Source organism: Sporobolomyces koalae (genome assembly GCF_050403365.1).
Source record: "Sporobolomyces koalae JCM15063 DNA, S_koalae_JCM15063T_v1_ctg46, whole genome shotgun sequence".
NCBI classification, from domain to species: domain Eukaryota; kingdom Fungi; phylum Basidiomycota; class Microbotryomycetes; order Sporidiobolales; family Sporidiobolaceae; genus Sporobolomyces; species Sporobolomyces koalae.
This window is the reverse complement of record NW_027481725.1, coordinates 34,094-50,451: the sequence shown is the minus strand read 5'-3', so window position 1 is coordinate 50,451 and position 16,358 is coordinate 34,094. Positions and strand designations below refer to the sequence as shown.

At 55.3% G+C, this 16,358-nt stretch overlaps 5 protein-coding genes across 5 annotated transcripts; 2 read left to right on the top strand and 3 right to left on the bottom strand.

Annotated features, from left to right (window-relative positions):
- Nucleotides 1-63: 63 nt before the first annotated feature.
- Nucleotides 64-2,165, bottom strand: JCM15063_002960 (HMG-box domain-containing protein; the record flags this gene model as incomplete). The annotated part of the gene is made up of 3 exons (XM_076680821.1): nucleotides 64-1,601; nucleotides 1,759-1,837; nucleotides 1,902-2,165. 3 exons carry the CDS (start codon nucleotides 2,163-2,165, stop codon nucleotides 64-66), a joined length of 1,881 nt encoding a protein of 626 aa, XP_076532045.1.
- A 941-nt stretch (nucleotides 2,166-3,106) lies between these two features.
- JCM15063_002959 (uncharacterized protein) lies at nucleotides 3,107-3,436 on the top strand (the record flags this gene model as incomplete). Its single annotated transcript, XM_076680820.1, has 2 exons — nucleotides 3,107-3,262; nucleotides 3,338-3,436. 2 exons carry the CDS (start codon nucleotides 3,107-3,109, stop codon nucleotides 3,434-3,436), a joined length of 255 nt encoding a protein of 84 aa, XP_076532044.1.
- Nucleotides 3,437-4,420: 984 nt separating this feature from the next.
- Nucleotides 4,421-9,290, top strand: JCM15063_002958 (uncharacterized protein; the record flags this gene model as incomplete). The annotated part of the gene is made up of 5 exons (XM_076680819.1): nucleotides 4,421-6,037; nucleotides 6,104-6,260; nucleotides 6,340-6,642; nucleotides 6,715-9,168; nucleotides 9,259-9,290. The coding sequence occupies 5 exons, from the start codon at nucleotides 4,421-4,423 to the stop codon at nucleotides 9,288-9,290; spliced, it is 4,563 nt and encodes a 1,520-aa protein (XP_076532043.1).
- A 535-nt stretch (nucleotides 9,291-9,825) lies between these two features.
- On the bottom strand, nucleotides 9,826-11,919 carry JCM15063_002957 (uncharacterized protein; the record flags this gene model as incomplete). The annotated part of the gene is made up of 9 exons (XM_076680818.1): nucleotides 9,826-10,095; nucleotides 10,171-10,191; nucleotides 10,260-10,470; nucleotides 10,536-10,635; nucleotides 10,699-11,073; nucleotides 11,157-11,355; nucleotides 11,448-11,507; nucleotides 11,582-11,613; nucleotides 11,688-11,919. 9 exons carry the CDS (start codon nucleotides 11,917-11,919, stop codon nucleotides 9,826-9,828), a joined length of 1,500 nt encoding a protein of 499 aa, XP_076532042.1.
- Nucleotides 11,920-12,571: 652 nt separating this feature from the next.
- JCM15063_002956 (uncharacterized protein) lies at nucleotides 12,572-14,902 on the bottom strand (the record flags this gene model as incomplete). The annotated part of the gene is made up of 3 exons (XM_076680817.1): nucleotides 12,572-12,806; nucleotides 12,876-14,594; nucleotides 14,853-14,902. 3 exons carry the CDS (start codon nucleotides 14,900-14,902, stop codon nucleotides 12,572-12,574), a joined length of 2,004 nt encoding a protein of 667 aa, XP_076532041.1.
- Nucleotides 14,903-16,358: the final 1,456 nt, after the last annotated feature.

The following is a 16,358-nucleotide window of genomic DNA, read 5'->3' as shown; positions in this document are numbered from 1 at the left end:
TCAAGGAAGAAGGCGAGACGATAACTTTATATACACAACGGACTTTCGAGAGAGGCATTGAGATCAGCGAAACAGAGCTGGAGGAGGGGTCGAGAACAGATCGAGATTTCCGAAATGGAATCCTCCCATCATCGGATCTGAACCCGATGCGGTCGACAGTTTTGAATCTGTACGAGAACCACACGCAGACGTAGTAGAAGAAGTTGAAGAGATGATCGTGGTTGGAACGGTCGAAGTCGAGAATTCGGTCAACGTTTCCCAATCCCCGATCGTATCAGTTTCATCCAAATGTACCTCCTTCTTCTCTTTGACTTGCTCCGAATTGAGAGTGTAAGTGGCGAGTCCAGTTTCGTACAAGAATCGTTTCGAGTCGAGAACGAGATTGTTTCCTCCTTCTCCCCAGGTTCTTCCTTTTCCCGAATCAGGTTCCCGGTCGGATTCTTCGGATCTTTGACGCGATGCAAGTGATCGATCCATCAATCCTTGAGTGTTGCTCATGATTCTTGAAGTTCCGGAAGTAGACCCTCGATTCAATTCGAACCTTCCAAGTGAGAAGTGCCTCGAATCAGAAACTCCTCGGAACAATGGCACGTCGTTCTTTGGAGGCGTCATACTCGTTCCTGTTGATCGAGAGGGCGAGGGTTGAGAGAACGTGATTCCGAGACCTGCTGTGGCGTAGTGAGCTGATTTCTTGTGACGAGAACCATTCGATGCACGAGCAGACGTATGATGCTTCATTCGGGACAACGACTCGGCGACAGGTGAAGAGGAATTGGGAGGTGGTCGAGAGTATGGATGGTACTGCGCCATGCGTCGAGGAGAGGGACTGATGGAAGAACTGGGAGAACTGGGAGTGAAAGGGGTCGGACGACTCTTGTTCTGCTTCTTTAGCGTCGAGTGTTCGAGTGTAGGACGTGATGGAGGTGACTTTTCCTGAGAAACCAAATAATCCCCACCAACGGTGAACGCATCGACGACATGGTCCTCGTTGACGACAATATCCTCGCGCTTTGCGTCTTTGTCAACGACTCGTCTTGATTGAATTTTCCCCTTTGTCACCGTGCTTGTGCTTGTGTTCGTTTCAGGTCGTTTCCTTGCTGGCTGTCTCGGTTTGAACTTGTAATCCGGAAACTTGATCGCATGTTCCCTTTTCTCCTTGTCCGCCAATCTCTCCCACACCTTCTTCTGTTCTTCACTCAACTCTTTCCAAACTTTGCCAACGAGTTGACTAATGTTTTTGTGATCTACTTTGACGATTCGTTCCGAACGAGTTCCATCTCGAGGATCAAGGTGTTCCACCACGGTCGTGCGAGGGATCATACCCGAATTGATCGCGTGCGAACGAAACAGAATGAAAGGGTTCCGAGGTCGAGGAATGTGTCCGATTGATACTTTGCGTCCATGAAATTTTTTGCCGTCTCGACTCGATCCCGCTGACAATTGAGGAGGAGGTGAAGTCGGGATCGGGATCGTGTCGTACTGTCTCAAGGCTGATGAAACGGGAGTCAAACGTCGCAAAGTCGCTGGAGACAGAGGTGGTGCGAGCACGCGATTCGGAGGTTCGGGTACAACATTCGGAGACGAAGCAAGGAGAGAAGAAGCTGAAATCGGATAAGGTTCAGGACAAGGGCCGCGACGGGATTGATGGGTTCGAGAGGGTTTGAGAGGCGATGACGAGGAAGAGGGGGCATCGGGTTTGCGATTAGAACGAAACCTTATCGGAGGTGTCGGGAGCGACATTGATGCGGAATTTTTCACCTCCCAGTTCGTAGGAGGTGGTAGAACCAAAGGAGAGGGTACCAGCACGGACGGACCGGGTTCGACCGGAGTCGGCAAACTGCGGGATCCAAGCAGGATTCAGCCAAATCTTCCGCGAGAGGGCAAAGACACAGCGAACTGACGCTTTGGTTGTAACCTTCGCTCGGATCGCCGTCATAGGAGTAGTCGACTAGGTAGTCTGACAAGTTGAGGTCTTGCTCGAGCTCGAACAAGGGGGGTGGGAAACTGTCCGGACCCGAGGTCCTTCCGCTCTTGGGCAAAAGTCCTCGCGAGAGCCGGTCGCGAGTGTTTGGACCGTCTGTAGGAGGTGGGTCTGATCCCGTCAGCGAGAACGAGAAGTGTTCCGGTAGCGACGTCGAGCAAGGAGGTGAAGGCGGAAAAGACATTGTTTTTTTCCGCGACTGAATCGGCTGTTCTCTGTCGGGAAGAGTCAGCTCGAATTCTCCGACGATGATACTGATGAGGCAGTACACCTACCTTCAGGATTGGCCTCGGGCAAGTCGATGCCCACTATAGGATGAGCCCGCTCCCCTTTTTTCCGAGGCTGACTGACGCTAGCGCCGGCTCTGACTCCTCTCCCACCCTCTGATCTGGGCTTCACGAGAGTAGGTAGACACTCGAGGTCTGACCCGATAACTTGGTGGTCCACCCCTGAGATCTCGGCGTTGGTGTTCCGACGTCCGATCGAAGTAGACGATGAGAAGAGTGAACGGTCGAGAGAGGAGCCCTGAGAACGGCGCGATTGATCCAGACCGCGCGGTCCGTGAGGGCAAGACGGACAGAGCACGAACCTTCAAAGAGTCTCACGTGCCCCGGTCTCGACTCTTTCAAGTTTCCGGCAGGGTCGAGCAGAAAAGGAGAGGAACGTGCTTGACACAGAGCGAGCTTCCTTCTGGCTTCCCGCCATTCGGACAGAGTCGACTCGTTGCCACGTGTGCAGCGACGAGTGACAAGTACAAGCAAGAGGTGAAGAGCATGTGATCTCTCGACCACCGCCCAGATTCACCGTTGTAAAGATTGATCAAGCCGTTCAATCAGCAGTGTCCAAAGTGACCGTACGAGCCAGCAAAGCCTCCGAGAAGAGCTAGATGCGACAAGCCATTCGATCGTAATGATGCAAGAGCCGTTGACGGGGAGCGAGCGGTGCCCATTCATCGGAACGATCCGTCTCTGCCGAGAGCATGGAATAGTGACCGTCGGCGTGTACGGTCGTCGAAGGGTATGCGCTTCAAGCGCGAGGGAGCGAGTTGAGAGGGGCAAGAGACCGTGAATCGATCAACCTTGATCGTGTTGTCTCTATTCCTCTCTCATCAACCTTCAAGACAACATGCAAGCCGGAGGACCTTCAGGAGGAAGAGGAGGAGCAGGAAGAGGTGGTGGTCGAGGCCGCGGTTCTGGTGGAGGCGGAGGAGGAGGAAGGGGCCGCGGCGGTGGACGAGGACGAGGAGGCATGCGTCACAACCCTTCAGGAGGGCCAAACAAGGTGAGACTCTCGTACCTAGGATGACTCAATTTCGCATACGGCGAGCTGATCGGCATGATCACTTGTGCGTTACAGCGACCGAGATTCGACAGTCACGAGCAAGGAGGGATCGCGAACGGCGAAGTTTGGTACAAAGAGAGCTTCATGCAGGATCCGTGGAGTCACCTCGAATGATCGTGGCGGCGCGGCTCGCAAGTCCGGCCGTCGCGGCGAAACCAATGACCAACTTACGGAGGAACGACCGTGCGAGTCAGCGGATGGATCACCAGCCCTCGTTCCACCAACGGCAGGCTTTCAGTCATTCATCTGAAGCTTGCTGCTTTTTACGGACAAGATCGCCCATTGGAAGCGAAAATCAACTGTTGTCGACTTTTGCAAGCTGTCCTCTCCGTCGAATACGAGCGAACTATCCTGGCGCCTTGCTCCATCTGCCAGCCCATCGAATCGAGGAACATGTCGCTGCGCGTTGAGGAATCGGCAGTGCAGCAAAGGAGGCTTTGCCAATCGGTTGCGACGGGCCCGGGCGAAGAAGCGACAAATCAATTGACCTCTTCCCTCGCGCCTCTGCATTATTGGCTTGGTGAACCACGACTGTGCGACACAGTTTGTTACTACTGCGACTGCTATTGCAACGATTCTCTGGGCAGAACGTACGATTCGTTTGACGCTGGCTCGGTCGCGCCATGACGCCATGTCCGTGTACTCTGTTGGCGTGTTTAACGGCTGCCAATTAATAGGAGCCTAGCACAGAGTAGAACGTCCCGATAGGTCCTCTATGTCGAAGACACAAGGATGCCGTCAAATATGATTTCTGCAGCGTGCACGGCGCACGCGCGTGATGATTCAAAGAACTCGCTCGCCGACCCTACTCGAATCGGTCCAGCTCCTCACGCCGTTTCGACCGTTCGACGACTGCGAGCGACTCGAGTGTGTTCACGACGAAGGCGCGGCACTGCAGGATTCGATCACCTCGGGTACCGGCAAAGTGACGCGGTGTATATTGCGGCCGCATTCGCCCTACTCTGTCGCGAATCGCTCACCTTTACAGTCGAAGCTCTCGAAATCTCCGGCAAGCCTCCGTGTACACGTACTCGTGCTGTAACAAATTCGCAAGTGCGAGGACTGCAGGCGGAGATGCAAGATCCCGCCGTTGCAACCATGGCCGCGCCTCATCCACCATCGTCCACAGACACGCGTGGAGAGGCGACTAGCAATCATCAGCTTGCAGCCGAGTGTACCGATGCGAACGGGACCACCTCGACTCCGCTCCACTCGGACTTGACATCTAATCGATCGAAGCTGCCTCCCTCTTTCGGCGATTCGACCGCGAGTCGCCCCGAACTCGCTCCCCTGTCGATCCCGAGCAATCCTGGGCCGACGTCGCTACCGACCGCGCGCACTCCCGAGCTGCCGAAACTGAAAACTCACCCCGCCGACCTCGTCTCGAGCGATCATCCCGACCCTCACGCGCTCGCATCTCCAACCCCGTCGATCCCGTACTCTCCTGTCAGGAACTCGTACGAGGACCTCCCGAGTGCGACCGCAGAACGCGGACACGGCTTCAGCTCGTACGTCGACCACCTGCCCGAACACAACGGTACCCTCGTCGAGGTGCCCCAACACGAGGATGACGAAGAGGACCGACACACATACGGCAGTCAAGACCGACGCGAGAGTCTCGGCGTTGAGAGCGAGAACGGCGCGACCGTGGGCAGTCACTCGGTCCATCACGGGCAACGACTGAATGGCGACGAACCAGAACCGATCAACGGACTCGAGGTCGTCGGCGAAGAACCCCTCGCCGTGCACTCGACTCCCCCTCCAGCGCCTCCTCCGTGCCTGTCGAAAGATCTCCCCAATGAGGGTCCACTTCCTCGCGTGCCCGAATCATCCGCAAATTATTACACGACTCCACCTTCTTCTAGACGCTTCGTTCCTCCCGCTTCGGGAGCCTCTCATCATTCGAGATCCCTGTCGACTCCTCCCCAAATGATGTCGAGTTTCCAGTCCGCGCCTCCTCCTCCGGCTGCTCTTTTCTCGCCAGCCTCTCCACCTGCCATGTCTCCACCCTCTGCTTTGAATTCGATCGACATGCCTTCGACTTCCTCGCAACCTCCTTCAAGAAGAACGAGTACCTCGCAACGGGCAGCAATTCCGCCTCCGACTTCCTCGTACGATCAACCGCATCAGAGATCAGTTTCGACGTCGACGTCGTCTCGAGCAGCACGAAGGGATCGGGAGGGAGGTGCTGGCGATGAGAAGGAGAGATTGACCGACAGTGCGGTCCACCAGGCCTCGGCGACGACAGCGGCCGCAGCAGGAACCACGAGTAGTTCATCCTCGAGAAGTCGTAGGGTGCTCGGAGAGTGGCAGATGACGAAAACCTTGGGAGCGGGTAGCATGGGTAAAGTCAAACTCGGAGTCAGTTCCATCTCGGGCGACAAGGTCGCGATCAAGATTATTCCACGTTTCACATCGACCGCTGCAGCTCACAGACCTACTCAACCTGCACTTGCGCCTCCATCGACGGGTTCTTCGGCTCCACCTGAATCGACCACTTCCTCCTCTCGGAGACACTCAATGACGTCGACTTCGGCACACAACCCGTTACCGCCGCCCCCAGCGACAACAGCACCAGAACCTACCGCTTCGTTCCTTGCGAAAGCGGCTGCGAAGGATCAGAGTAAAGAAATCCGGACGGTGCGAGAGGGCAGTCTCAGTCTCTTGCTGCATCACCCGTATGTATGCGGGATGAGAGAGATGATGATCTATCCGGTTAGTCCTGAACGAATCTTACTTTGCGAGCAATCGAGGGTCTTACGAGTGTTTTCGCCAAAACAGCAACATTACTACTTTGTACAAGAGTACGTCAACGGTGGTCAGATGTTGGACTACATCATCAGCCACGGAAGATTGCGCGAACGGAGTGCGAGAAAATTTGCACGACAAATAGGCAGCGCGTTGGAGTACTGCCACGCAAATTCGATTGTTCATCGAGGTCAGTCTGTCAACACGTCTAGTCTTTCACCCACTCTGTTTGATCATACTGACGTCTAGCTGGAGCGTATGTTGCACAGATCTCAAAATCGAAAACATCCTGATTTCAAAGACTGGCAACATCAAGATTATCGATTTTGGCTTGTCGAACCTCTACTCGCCCCTGTCACACCTCTCGACTTTCTGTGGCTCGCTGTACTTTGCTGCTCCGGAACTGCTCAACGCGAAACCGTACGTCGGTCCCGAAGTCGACGTGTGGAGTTTCGGCATCGTCTTGTACGTGCTCGTGTGCGGAAAAGTCCCATTCGACGATCAGAGCATGCCCGCACTGCACGCCAAGATCAAGCGAGGACAAGTCGACTATCCAAATTGGCTGAGTGCCGGTACGTTTCTCCCATTTCTTTTCCCCTCTGTTGTCAAGAGGCTCATGGACTCAGACGTTTCCCCCCCTCCAGAATGCAAACACTTGCTGTCGAGAATGCTCGTCACGGTTCCGAGTCAACGTGCAACGTTGCAAGAAGTTCTCGCGCATCCTTGGATCGTGAAAGGGTTCACGGGAGCTCCCGCAGCGCACATTCCGGCACGAACTCCGCTTCGACTTGGAGAACTCGACGCGGACGTCTTACGCGGCATGACTGGATTCGAGTTTGGTTCGATCGAAGAAATCGAGTCGAACCTGACTCAGGTATTGAACTCGGAACCGTACAAACTGTCGGTTCGAAATTGGGAGATCAAGAAGGCTCGAGAAGCAGGAGGTCCGTTGTACGGCAACGGGGGTTCAGGCGCCAATGGATCGGCTCGAGGAGACGGCAGTGGAGGTGGAGACCCTGAAAAGGAGAGACCTTCGATGAGGGTCGATGGCAAGGACATCAAGAGGAGTCCAACCAACAAGAGATTTTCGGGACTCGGGTTCTACGGCAAGAAGTTAGCAGGAGGCTTCAACCTCGCATTCGCAGGAGCGAACGCGCTTCCGAAAGCTGGATACGACGATCTCGCCGACAATTCGGGTTCAGGATTTTTTGGCTCGCTCGCCTCCAACGGTGGACAACCCAAACCGGAGCAACTCGATCCAACGCGGGGCTTCCACCCTCTCATCTCGATCTACTACCTTGTCAAAGAGAAAATCGAACGCGAACGCATTTGGGGTCCTGGAGTGTTTGCATCTTCGACAGTCTCTCTGACTGGACCTCCCCCACCTCCCGCACCCGCTCAAGCCTACCAGGCTGGGTCGGCGATCACCTCGCCCGCACTCGTCGCATCTCCCGATCTTGTTCGACCTCCGGCCGCTTCGCCGCTCATCCCAATGACGCCCCAGCCTCGCCAGCGTGCGACGGGAGAAGAATTTGCTCCTCACCCTTCGACCGCACCCCAGATGCCTCGAACAACAATCTCGGCAGCGGCACGTCATTCGACTGTCCCGTCGAGTTCGGCTCCGGGTTCTCCCGTTCTCGCTGGATTCCGACCTCAATCGTCGTACGAACCCCCTACATCACCTTCGCCACGAGAACGCGCAAGCAAGGTACCTGCGCAGCAGCGTATGTCGCTCATCGGGACTTTGGACTCGTCGACGCAATCTCCGGATGATATCCCGCTGTCGTCCTCGATCTCCGCAGCCTCGACTGGAGGGTTCGCCAAAAGGTTCGGCTCCCTCCTCGGTCGCTCCTCGCCCGAAGGGGGCAAGGGACATCGCAACCGAGCCAGCATTGGAGGGATGGCCGGACACCGCGCGAGTAACAAGACGGCTGCATCTCCACTTCCTCAAGTTTCCGAAGCGGTCACCACAACTTCGTCGAATTTGAGACCGCCAGTCACTCGATTGCCATCGAGTGGATCAGACGTTCCGCTCGCTTCTCCACCAAATGGCAAACCGGTCGCTCGCGCTTCCACGGTCGGAGAGATCTCGCCGAGCCGACACCAACGTGGAGTCTCAATGGGTGCGACGACGCTCATGAGACCTGACGCTGGAGAATCCTCGTCGGTCGGACGAAGCGGCGCCGGATTCTTTGAGCGCAGGAGACAAAGCTCGATCATCCAGACTCCTCCACCTCGACCCAACACGACGAACGACATTGCAGGAATGTTTGACGATGTCGCGGAGGAAGAGCTGGTTGATTCGGCGTATCAAGGCGATCCATCGAGTACGAGCAAGATGACCAAGCCGAACGCGGCCGAAGGCACGCTCGCCGGAGGCCAAGCTGCTGCTGACGTCGGGTTCATTGGACGTACCCCGTCTCAATCATCATCGGGCAAAGATACAAGCGAGTCTGCGAAACCGGTTTGGCTCAAAGGTCTGTTCTCGGTCAGCACGACAACCACGAAACCGGTCGCGACCCTGCGTGCCGACCTGATCAAAGTTCTCGATCGGCTCGGAGTCCAACACCGCGATGTCAAGAATGGATTCGAGTGCGTCCACGTCCCGTCGATCGACATGACGAGATTCGGTGGCGGAGCCGGCAACTCGGCTGCGAACAAGGACAAAACCGTACGAACGACGATCAAACGACGAGCGAGCAAACTCTTGTTGCAAAAGAAGGACGGCGAGCTACAGTCACAGGACGAAGGTGCTTCGGCCGGAGGCGGGATGGACGACAGTCAATCTTCGCTACGAATCGCGACGGATCCTGCTTCTGCTGTCGCTGCAAGAGCGCGAACCCAATCCTCCGGCTCTTTCACTCCCATTTCACCGGTCGACCACAGTCCGCCCTTGACTACGGGAAGCGCTCGATTCGAGAATGGCCACCATGATGGTGCTGGGCCAGCTCCGGGAGTCGAAGCAGCCTCGAACCCGAGTGCGGTCTCGAACGACATGATCGTCAGATTCGAGATCTTTATTGTCAAGATGCCCCTCTTGCCCGGATTCCATGGCATCCAGTTCCGCAGGATTTCTGGTAGTGCCTATCTCACGCTTGGTCAGTTCTCCCTTCTCTTTTTGCCCTTCTTTCCACCCTCTGCCTCGTTCCATGCCTGACGCTCAACGTTCTGATCCGTCTCTCTGACAGTGAAACGCATCTTGCAAGAACTCAAGCTATGAACAAATCGCTCTCTCAATTGCATAATACTCGTTTCTTGATTTTCTTGTTCCTGCTTTCCTTTCTCCCTCCCTATGTGCTGTTTTGCCTATTCCCCTTCAACCCAATTTTCGTTGTCGTGCATCTATCTCTCCTTTTGTGTTTCTACAATCGTCTAATATCCATTGACCACGATGTAACTACCAGAAAAGTGTGATGCTGCGGTTTTATTCTAATTTGATGTCCGGACCAGACTTTCTCCTTAAGGCCGCAGTTGGAATCGATCTCTCTCTCTCTCCATCGAGTCTACTGACATTGTTCGATCTCGCTGAAGCGAAATGTGAGATTGCAACGATTACGTAGACGTTCAAATGAGCGAAAGCTCCAGTTAGCGAATCAAAGGAATCTCTCAGGACCACAAAAAAAGAGCAGAAACTACGCAAGAACAGGACTGATCTACTTGAGTCTCTATCTAAAGAGGAGACAGCAAAGGAGTACAAGAAAAACATGGGGGAAATACGCCTGACGGAGAAAGTAGAGAACGATTTGCACGATTCTTCAAATTCCGAATCCAGGTCCAAGAGGACTCTCTTGTCCTGGATCTTTGACGACCGACGCAAACACTTCTCCCAAGATGCCCAAAGCGACCGCTCGTTTCCGCAACGTCTGTAACGAGACTTTGTTTGTCGGAGCTGACGTCAACGCAGTCGAGGTCGAAGTTGATGAAGTAGTGGAAGAGGAAGGAGAAAGGACATCTTCGACTCCTGTTGAGGACAAGACCCGATCGCATACTTCCCGAATGACTGACTCGACTTCGAGCTTTGCACCCTGTGAATCAAAACGGCCACGAAATTCGTCAAGATTGTTTCGATACAGAGGATAAGTCGGATATGGTGTACTTGCCTTGAACAACGCATGCAAACCCTGCAGAGAGCAAGAAAAACTTGATCAATACCGTTCAAGTTGAGCAGAAACAGAAGAACGTCTCTTACCATCTGCGCGGCTTTGTCCTCGAGCTTCTTCTTCTCCTCTGGGCTGACACCACTTTCTTCTGCCTTCTGAATCGCCTCAAACACGTCCTTGAGCGCATACGCCGATCTGACAGTCGACACGGTCTGGTTGAAAATATGTGCAGTTGATTTCGCCGAGTGGAACCATCCTCCCACTCCGAACGGAATCGGTCCTGTCGATGCCAAGAAGTGCCTACAGATCTTCAACGAGTCAGTACCGAGTCCGTGAGTAGCAGGAAAGGAAGTATGGACACCGACTTTGATTTCGATTCGTAAACGAATCCGACCGTGTGCAAGAGCTCGACTCCATACGATTCCTTCTTGAGTTCTTCCGCCTCGATCGACCACATCGTCCGGACTGTGAGTCTCTTCGTAAGGTGAGCTCTTCCTCGAGTATTTGTTCGCAGATGACGAGTCTTACCTCCGTCCGCAATTTGCTTGTCTTCCTCTCCGACCGCCTGTTCACTGAACAAGGCCAGCTTGTCCCTCAACTTGATCGCGAGCGCTTTCACGCGTTGTTCTCGCACTTTGGCCTTCTCCTGGGCAAGTTTGCGTTCGTGCTCTTCCTTCTGCATTCGTTTCTTGTCCTTTGCAGCTTGTTGTTCCGGAGTCAGCCCAGGCTTTGCACTGTTCGTCGAAACAGTTGTCGAAGTCGAAGTCGACGTGGTCGTGGCGTTACCAGAAGAGGTCGTATTGGGACGAGATTCGTCTTCGTCATCATCTTCTGCTTCTTGCATCGCCGATTTCATCTCGCTTCCCAAAGAGATTGTACCGATAATATCCTGGAATCTTTCGCCTGAGTAAAAGCACGAAATTCACAAGAAATCAAATGTGTTGAGCTCTCTTTCTCCCAGGGGAAAGATTGGGATTCGACCTTACCTCCAAAGAGAGTCGAGAAGATGGCTTCTGGATCAACCATGGCATCTTGGTCTCCACCATCCGATTTGGACTTGCCAAACTCGTTGTACGTGTGTCTCAACCCTGGATCGGACAAGGTGGTGTACGCGATCGCAATTTCTTTGAACCGATCCGCGGCTGTTGGATCGTCTGGGTTCTTGTCTGGGTGGTTCTTGATCGCCTGTACATATGTGCATATGGGAAAGGAGTAGCGGTCATTGTGGTGAGTTTGCTTCTCATAGTAACTCTTGGAAGAGGAAAGCTGAAGCTGACCAGTCGACGATAGGCTTTCTTGACTTCTTCTGTCGTGCAGGTCACGGGCAGTCCCAAGATCTGGTACAAAGAAAAGGTACAATGTTGAGTATTCGTGTATCAGGCGACCGTACTTGCAGGGAACAGCGCCTCACGTCATAGTACGAAGTATCGAGTGGTCTCTCGTCTGTCGTGCACAATGTCTTGAGTCAGCTACCACTACCAGGAGAACAGAGGGAGAAGGAAAGATGGTTCATTCACCTGATCCGATCGTCCTGCCTTTCCGAGTCTTGGTAGGTTTCGAACCCGTTCCAGAACCCGACCCAGTCCCATTCGGTTTGACGATCCAGGTTTGATGACACTTGGCGCACTCGACGAGAAAGTCGACTGCGTTCGAACCAGATGACGGTACCAAGTACTCGACCGCAGTTTGACAGTGAGGACACACGGCCGCGATGTACGGCTCTCGCAATCGAGATTGGACCGTTTGCATCTTGCCTTTCTGCGAGAGGCTTGTCGTTGGGCTGTTTATTCGAAACTTGGCGTTCAATGAGGTTTGGGTTGATCAGACTGCACGCACGGCGCGTCGCCGGGCTCCGGGTTCCGGGGATGGTATTCGTTCTTTTTCTGATCGCGTTCAGTAGGTCATATGAGATTTGCGAGAGTGAAATCGAGGCAATGTTTACAGCAACAAGAGAGGCAAACAAGAGCGAGCCAAAATAAAAGGAAAAAAGAAGGACACTGCGGGCGAGACGGAAAGGGAACACATCTAAGTGAGCTCCTCGCTCTGGGGAGGTAGTTCGATGGAAACAAGAAGAGGCGGGAGTAGGGATCTGCGATCTATTAAGCCTGTGACTATGGAGAGGGCGAGAGAGAAACACGAACAGGAAACGGAGACAGGACACGAGGGCGCAAGGAAGGGGAGACACGGAGTTCGCACCTGCGCGCTACGGGCGTACAGCGATGAAGACGATCAAGAGGCGCAGAGTGGGCGAGGCGAGAGGCACTTGATCCTGAGGGAGGAAATCGGCAGAGATAGTGATAAAAAGAGGCAACAAGGGTTCTGGAAGCCGCTTCCTCAACAAGACGAGAGAGGATGACGCGAGGGCGATCCGACGAGGCATAAGTTCCTAGGTTTGTCGTATTCAGTTGAAGCCAGTCCGAATTCCGTGATGATTCGGACTCGCGCCTCTCGAAGGAGCGGGACTGTTTGTTCTTGAAGTCGTCGTCGAGCCCGGGATATAGGTCTGTGCGAGTTGGTGAGACCGTTTGTGCCCAGGAGGGAATTGCGGTGGAGGGTGACACCCTTGCGCGAGCATCTGCAACCCGAGAGCGCCATGCGCACCCGAATGTTGATAGTGATACCGCAATCCGTTCATGCTACACGTGATTGCCAAGAGGTCAGTGTCTCGTCACCGTAACGAAAGGCAGACGGAGAGTGGCGCTTACTTCTTGTAGCGCTTGCCACAACTCGCCACGTGGCAGACATAAGGTTTGCCTTCCATCTTGGGGTCAATCTTGCCCCCGGTCGTCGCCCAATAGTACGCCTGTTGTGCAGCGGCAGCCTGTTGCTGTTGCTGCTGTCGTTGCTGCGCAATCGCCTGCTGCTGCTGCTGTTGCTGGTACGCTGCCTGCTGTTGATTCGCCTTGTCGCCCGAGTGTCCGTGCAGTCGGTGATATTTCAACCCGTTCTGCTGCTTGTAACTCTTGTCGCACCCTGGGACGCTGCACTTGAACGGTTTCTCGCTCGGAGGCGTGTATGGCCGTCCCGACGGTGAGATTTGCACTCCCTGTCCGAGCGGATGCAGCGCAGTCGGCAACGCCGCGAGCGAGTTTGGTCCGAGGGCCGCGATCGCCGCGGCCGTCTGCATGGGATCCTTGAGGGTCGTTTGTGCAAGCGCCGTGATCGTGGCACGGTCGTTCGGGTTGAGCAGCGGGAATTGACCTCCGGGAAGCGTCGGCAATGCGCTGGCTGCAGCATGCGCCATCGTGTTCGCAGACGCTTTCCTCGGCCGTGTGTGTGGCTTGTTCGGGTTTGTGGGCGGCGGAATCGCCGGAATTGATTGCGGGATCGGAGGCAGCGACGAAGCGGGTGGCGCGACGAACGCCGAGAATTGGGGGTTCTGTGCAGTCTTCGTATTGTCATCGGCATCATCGTCCGAGTCGTCGGAATCGTCCTCGTCCGTTTGAAGTGGGTCGACCGTGAGGTCGGGTTCGGTCTGGAATGTCGGGATGTCATGCGAGAGGGTGTTCGAAGCTGTCGTCGACGGAGCGCCGTTGAACAGCAGCGAGGGAGCAAGACCACCCATGCCGGGCACGGTAGGACCTCCGAGCGCCTGAGCGGGATTGACCGTGCCTGCTGGCGCGAAATTCAGCGCATCCGTCGGACTCGTCTGTTTGTCATTTAGCCCATTTTCGGCCGAGGAAGATCCAAATCCGTTCGCCTTGCGGGATGCGAGCGGATCGAATCCGACAAGAGAGGGTTGGATGCCTTGAGACGTGTCGATCGTGCCATTGTTGGCAAACTGCGACTGCTGCTTCTTGCTGCCAGAGCGTTGGAGCGAAATGTTGCTGTCGAAAGACGTCAAGTTCTGCGGGTTGATCGTCGCCGATTGGTTCGATTCGGCAGACGAGCCGGGCGATGCCGCATCATCGTCGTCGCCCATTTCCATGTCGAGCTCCATGCCACCATCGAGATGCAACTGGTGGGTTGCGGGAGAGTCGGGAGCCTCGAACGAATTCTCGCCGAGTGCCGATTTCTTGACCTCGAACACGCCACGCTGTCCACCGGCCGCAAGCAGCCGAGGCGAAGGAGGTCCGGAGATAGTTCCTTCGCTCTCGGCTTCCATGTCGCCGCCATCCATGCCACCGTCGGTCGATCGGTCGTCCTCGAATTGGACGTGACACTCCTCGAAATGCTCGAGGAGACCGTGCAAGTCCTGCAGGTCGAGACCGCAGCAGGTAAAGTTCTTGAAGAATTGAGCTTCGATACGGGGTCGCTCCTCAAACGAGCGGCCGAGCGACATGGCCATGGACGAGAAGCCGGGCGAAGACGACAGGTCCTTGAGCGAGGTTGACATGGCCGAGAGCGAGAAGGGCGAGTTGAACCCAAACGACTTGGACAACGACGTCGACAAGGTCGGGTGAAGCAGCGGAGAGCGCGCGGGCCTGGCGCGAGAGAAAGCGAACAAGGGTGATCAGCAAAGCATGTCTATGCGCGAGTAACCGTCGATGCGCGAGTGTCCCGCCACAGATTGCTGCCTAGGTTGCGCGTGACTCGAACCGTGCGGCTCGCATACGCTCGAGGGCAAGCATCCGCACAGCGAGCCCCCAAATGCGGGGCTGTTCGGGCAGAACGAGGGAGAGCAAGGTGACGCTGCGAGGAATCTAGATCAAGGCGAGACAGTGATGAAGCGTGCGACTCACTCGGGAGAGAAGGCAGAGTCTCGCCGAGCTATCGATACTGGCGCCGGCATGATTGCAAACGAGCTATCCGATCCGACAGCGAGCGTGTGCGAGAGCGAGGTGAGGAGGAGGGGCCGGTGGGCTTCGGGGCGGGGTGAGTATAAGCGGTTCGTTGGGCCACAAGGCGACTCGGGGATTGTGGTTCAGACGGGACTCGCGCGGACAGCGGACGGTCACAGAAAGTCTTTGCGAGCGTGTTGAACGATGTTCGAGCGAGTCGCGAGGCGGCAAGTGCCGGTCTCGAATCACCGAGGAGGGGAGGTGGTCAGGCGAGGCGACCAGAGCAACGGGAGCGAGGCCTCGTGTCTCGCGTCCTATTCCACCAGAAGCACATGGTCAGTCACTTGGCATTGATTCGAAATGCAGGCTCAGGCCCAGGCGTACAGCAAGCGGCGCACGCTCGAGAGTGATGTGGAGAGCGCGAGAGAAGGTCGGTTACGCCAGCCAACGTCAATTTCCCTGTCGTGGGTTGCGCGCGCCGCTTCCGAGGCTATGCTGGCTTAGCTTGGTTCTGCACCGCGTTGCTCGCTGTGCCTCCTGTATCTTACTTGCACGCTACTGGACTGTATTCGATGCTGGACTGTCGAATTCTACACTGGCGTCGTAGCTATGCTCACGGGAATGCGCCAACCAATAAAGCGGGAAAGCGCGACTCGCACTACCGTCCGACTTTCGGAACTTTGGCCAGAGATCTACTGTACAATCGCGAGTCTGTCAAGTGGCTTGCGCCCTTACGCTCGAGCCGAAGTGTGCCTTGTCGTCGCGATTGAATCACGAATGGAGATTCTCGTACGACAAACCCGAATGCGGGTCTGTCATCGAGAGCTGCATCTCGACCTCTTGACGGACACGGCAGAGCTGAAGCGTCCTTCGCGGCGTTGTTGCAGTGCGCTGCGACCGAGAGCGACAGAAAATTAAAGCGTGAGAGCTTCGCGCTCGTGCGCATGGTCCGCTCAAATTTGTCGCTGGCGCCACGACGAGCGCGTAGAGTCAGGCGAATCCGTTTGGTTCACCGGGATAGGCCTTTGCAGTCCCTCTGAGAGCTGCACGACTTCAGCAGGCAGAGCAGGAGCTGCAAATACAGAATAGATTCGTGAACGAGAGAGCAGACCTTCCCAAAACAAGCCACGCATTCGAGTCCGAATTTTGCACTTACGGACATGACGACTATCTTCTGTCCGACGAATACAGTGCCCAGCAGAGTACACCTCATAGTTGTCGATCAGACGTCAGTCAAACAGGGTGCCCCTCTATGAGGATATCATCTGATCCGAACGGACAGGAGAAGGACTACGACAACAGGTCGATCCTCACGTCACAGCTGGGTTCGGAAGCTGGCGCGCTCGGCCGGTCAGACGTGTGGCACTTTTGATGGACGACGGTACTGTACAATGTTGTCTACTGCGAGCCCCGAGTATACGATTTACAAGCGTCAAAACTTGCGGATGAAATCGAATTCGTTGCCAA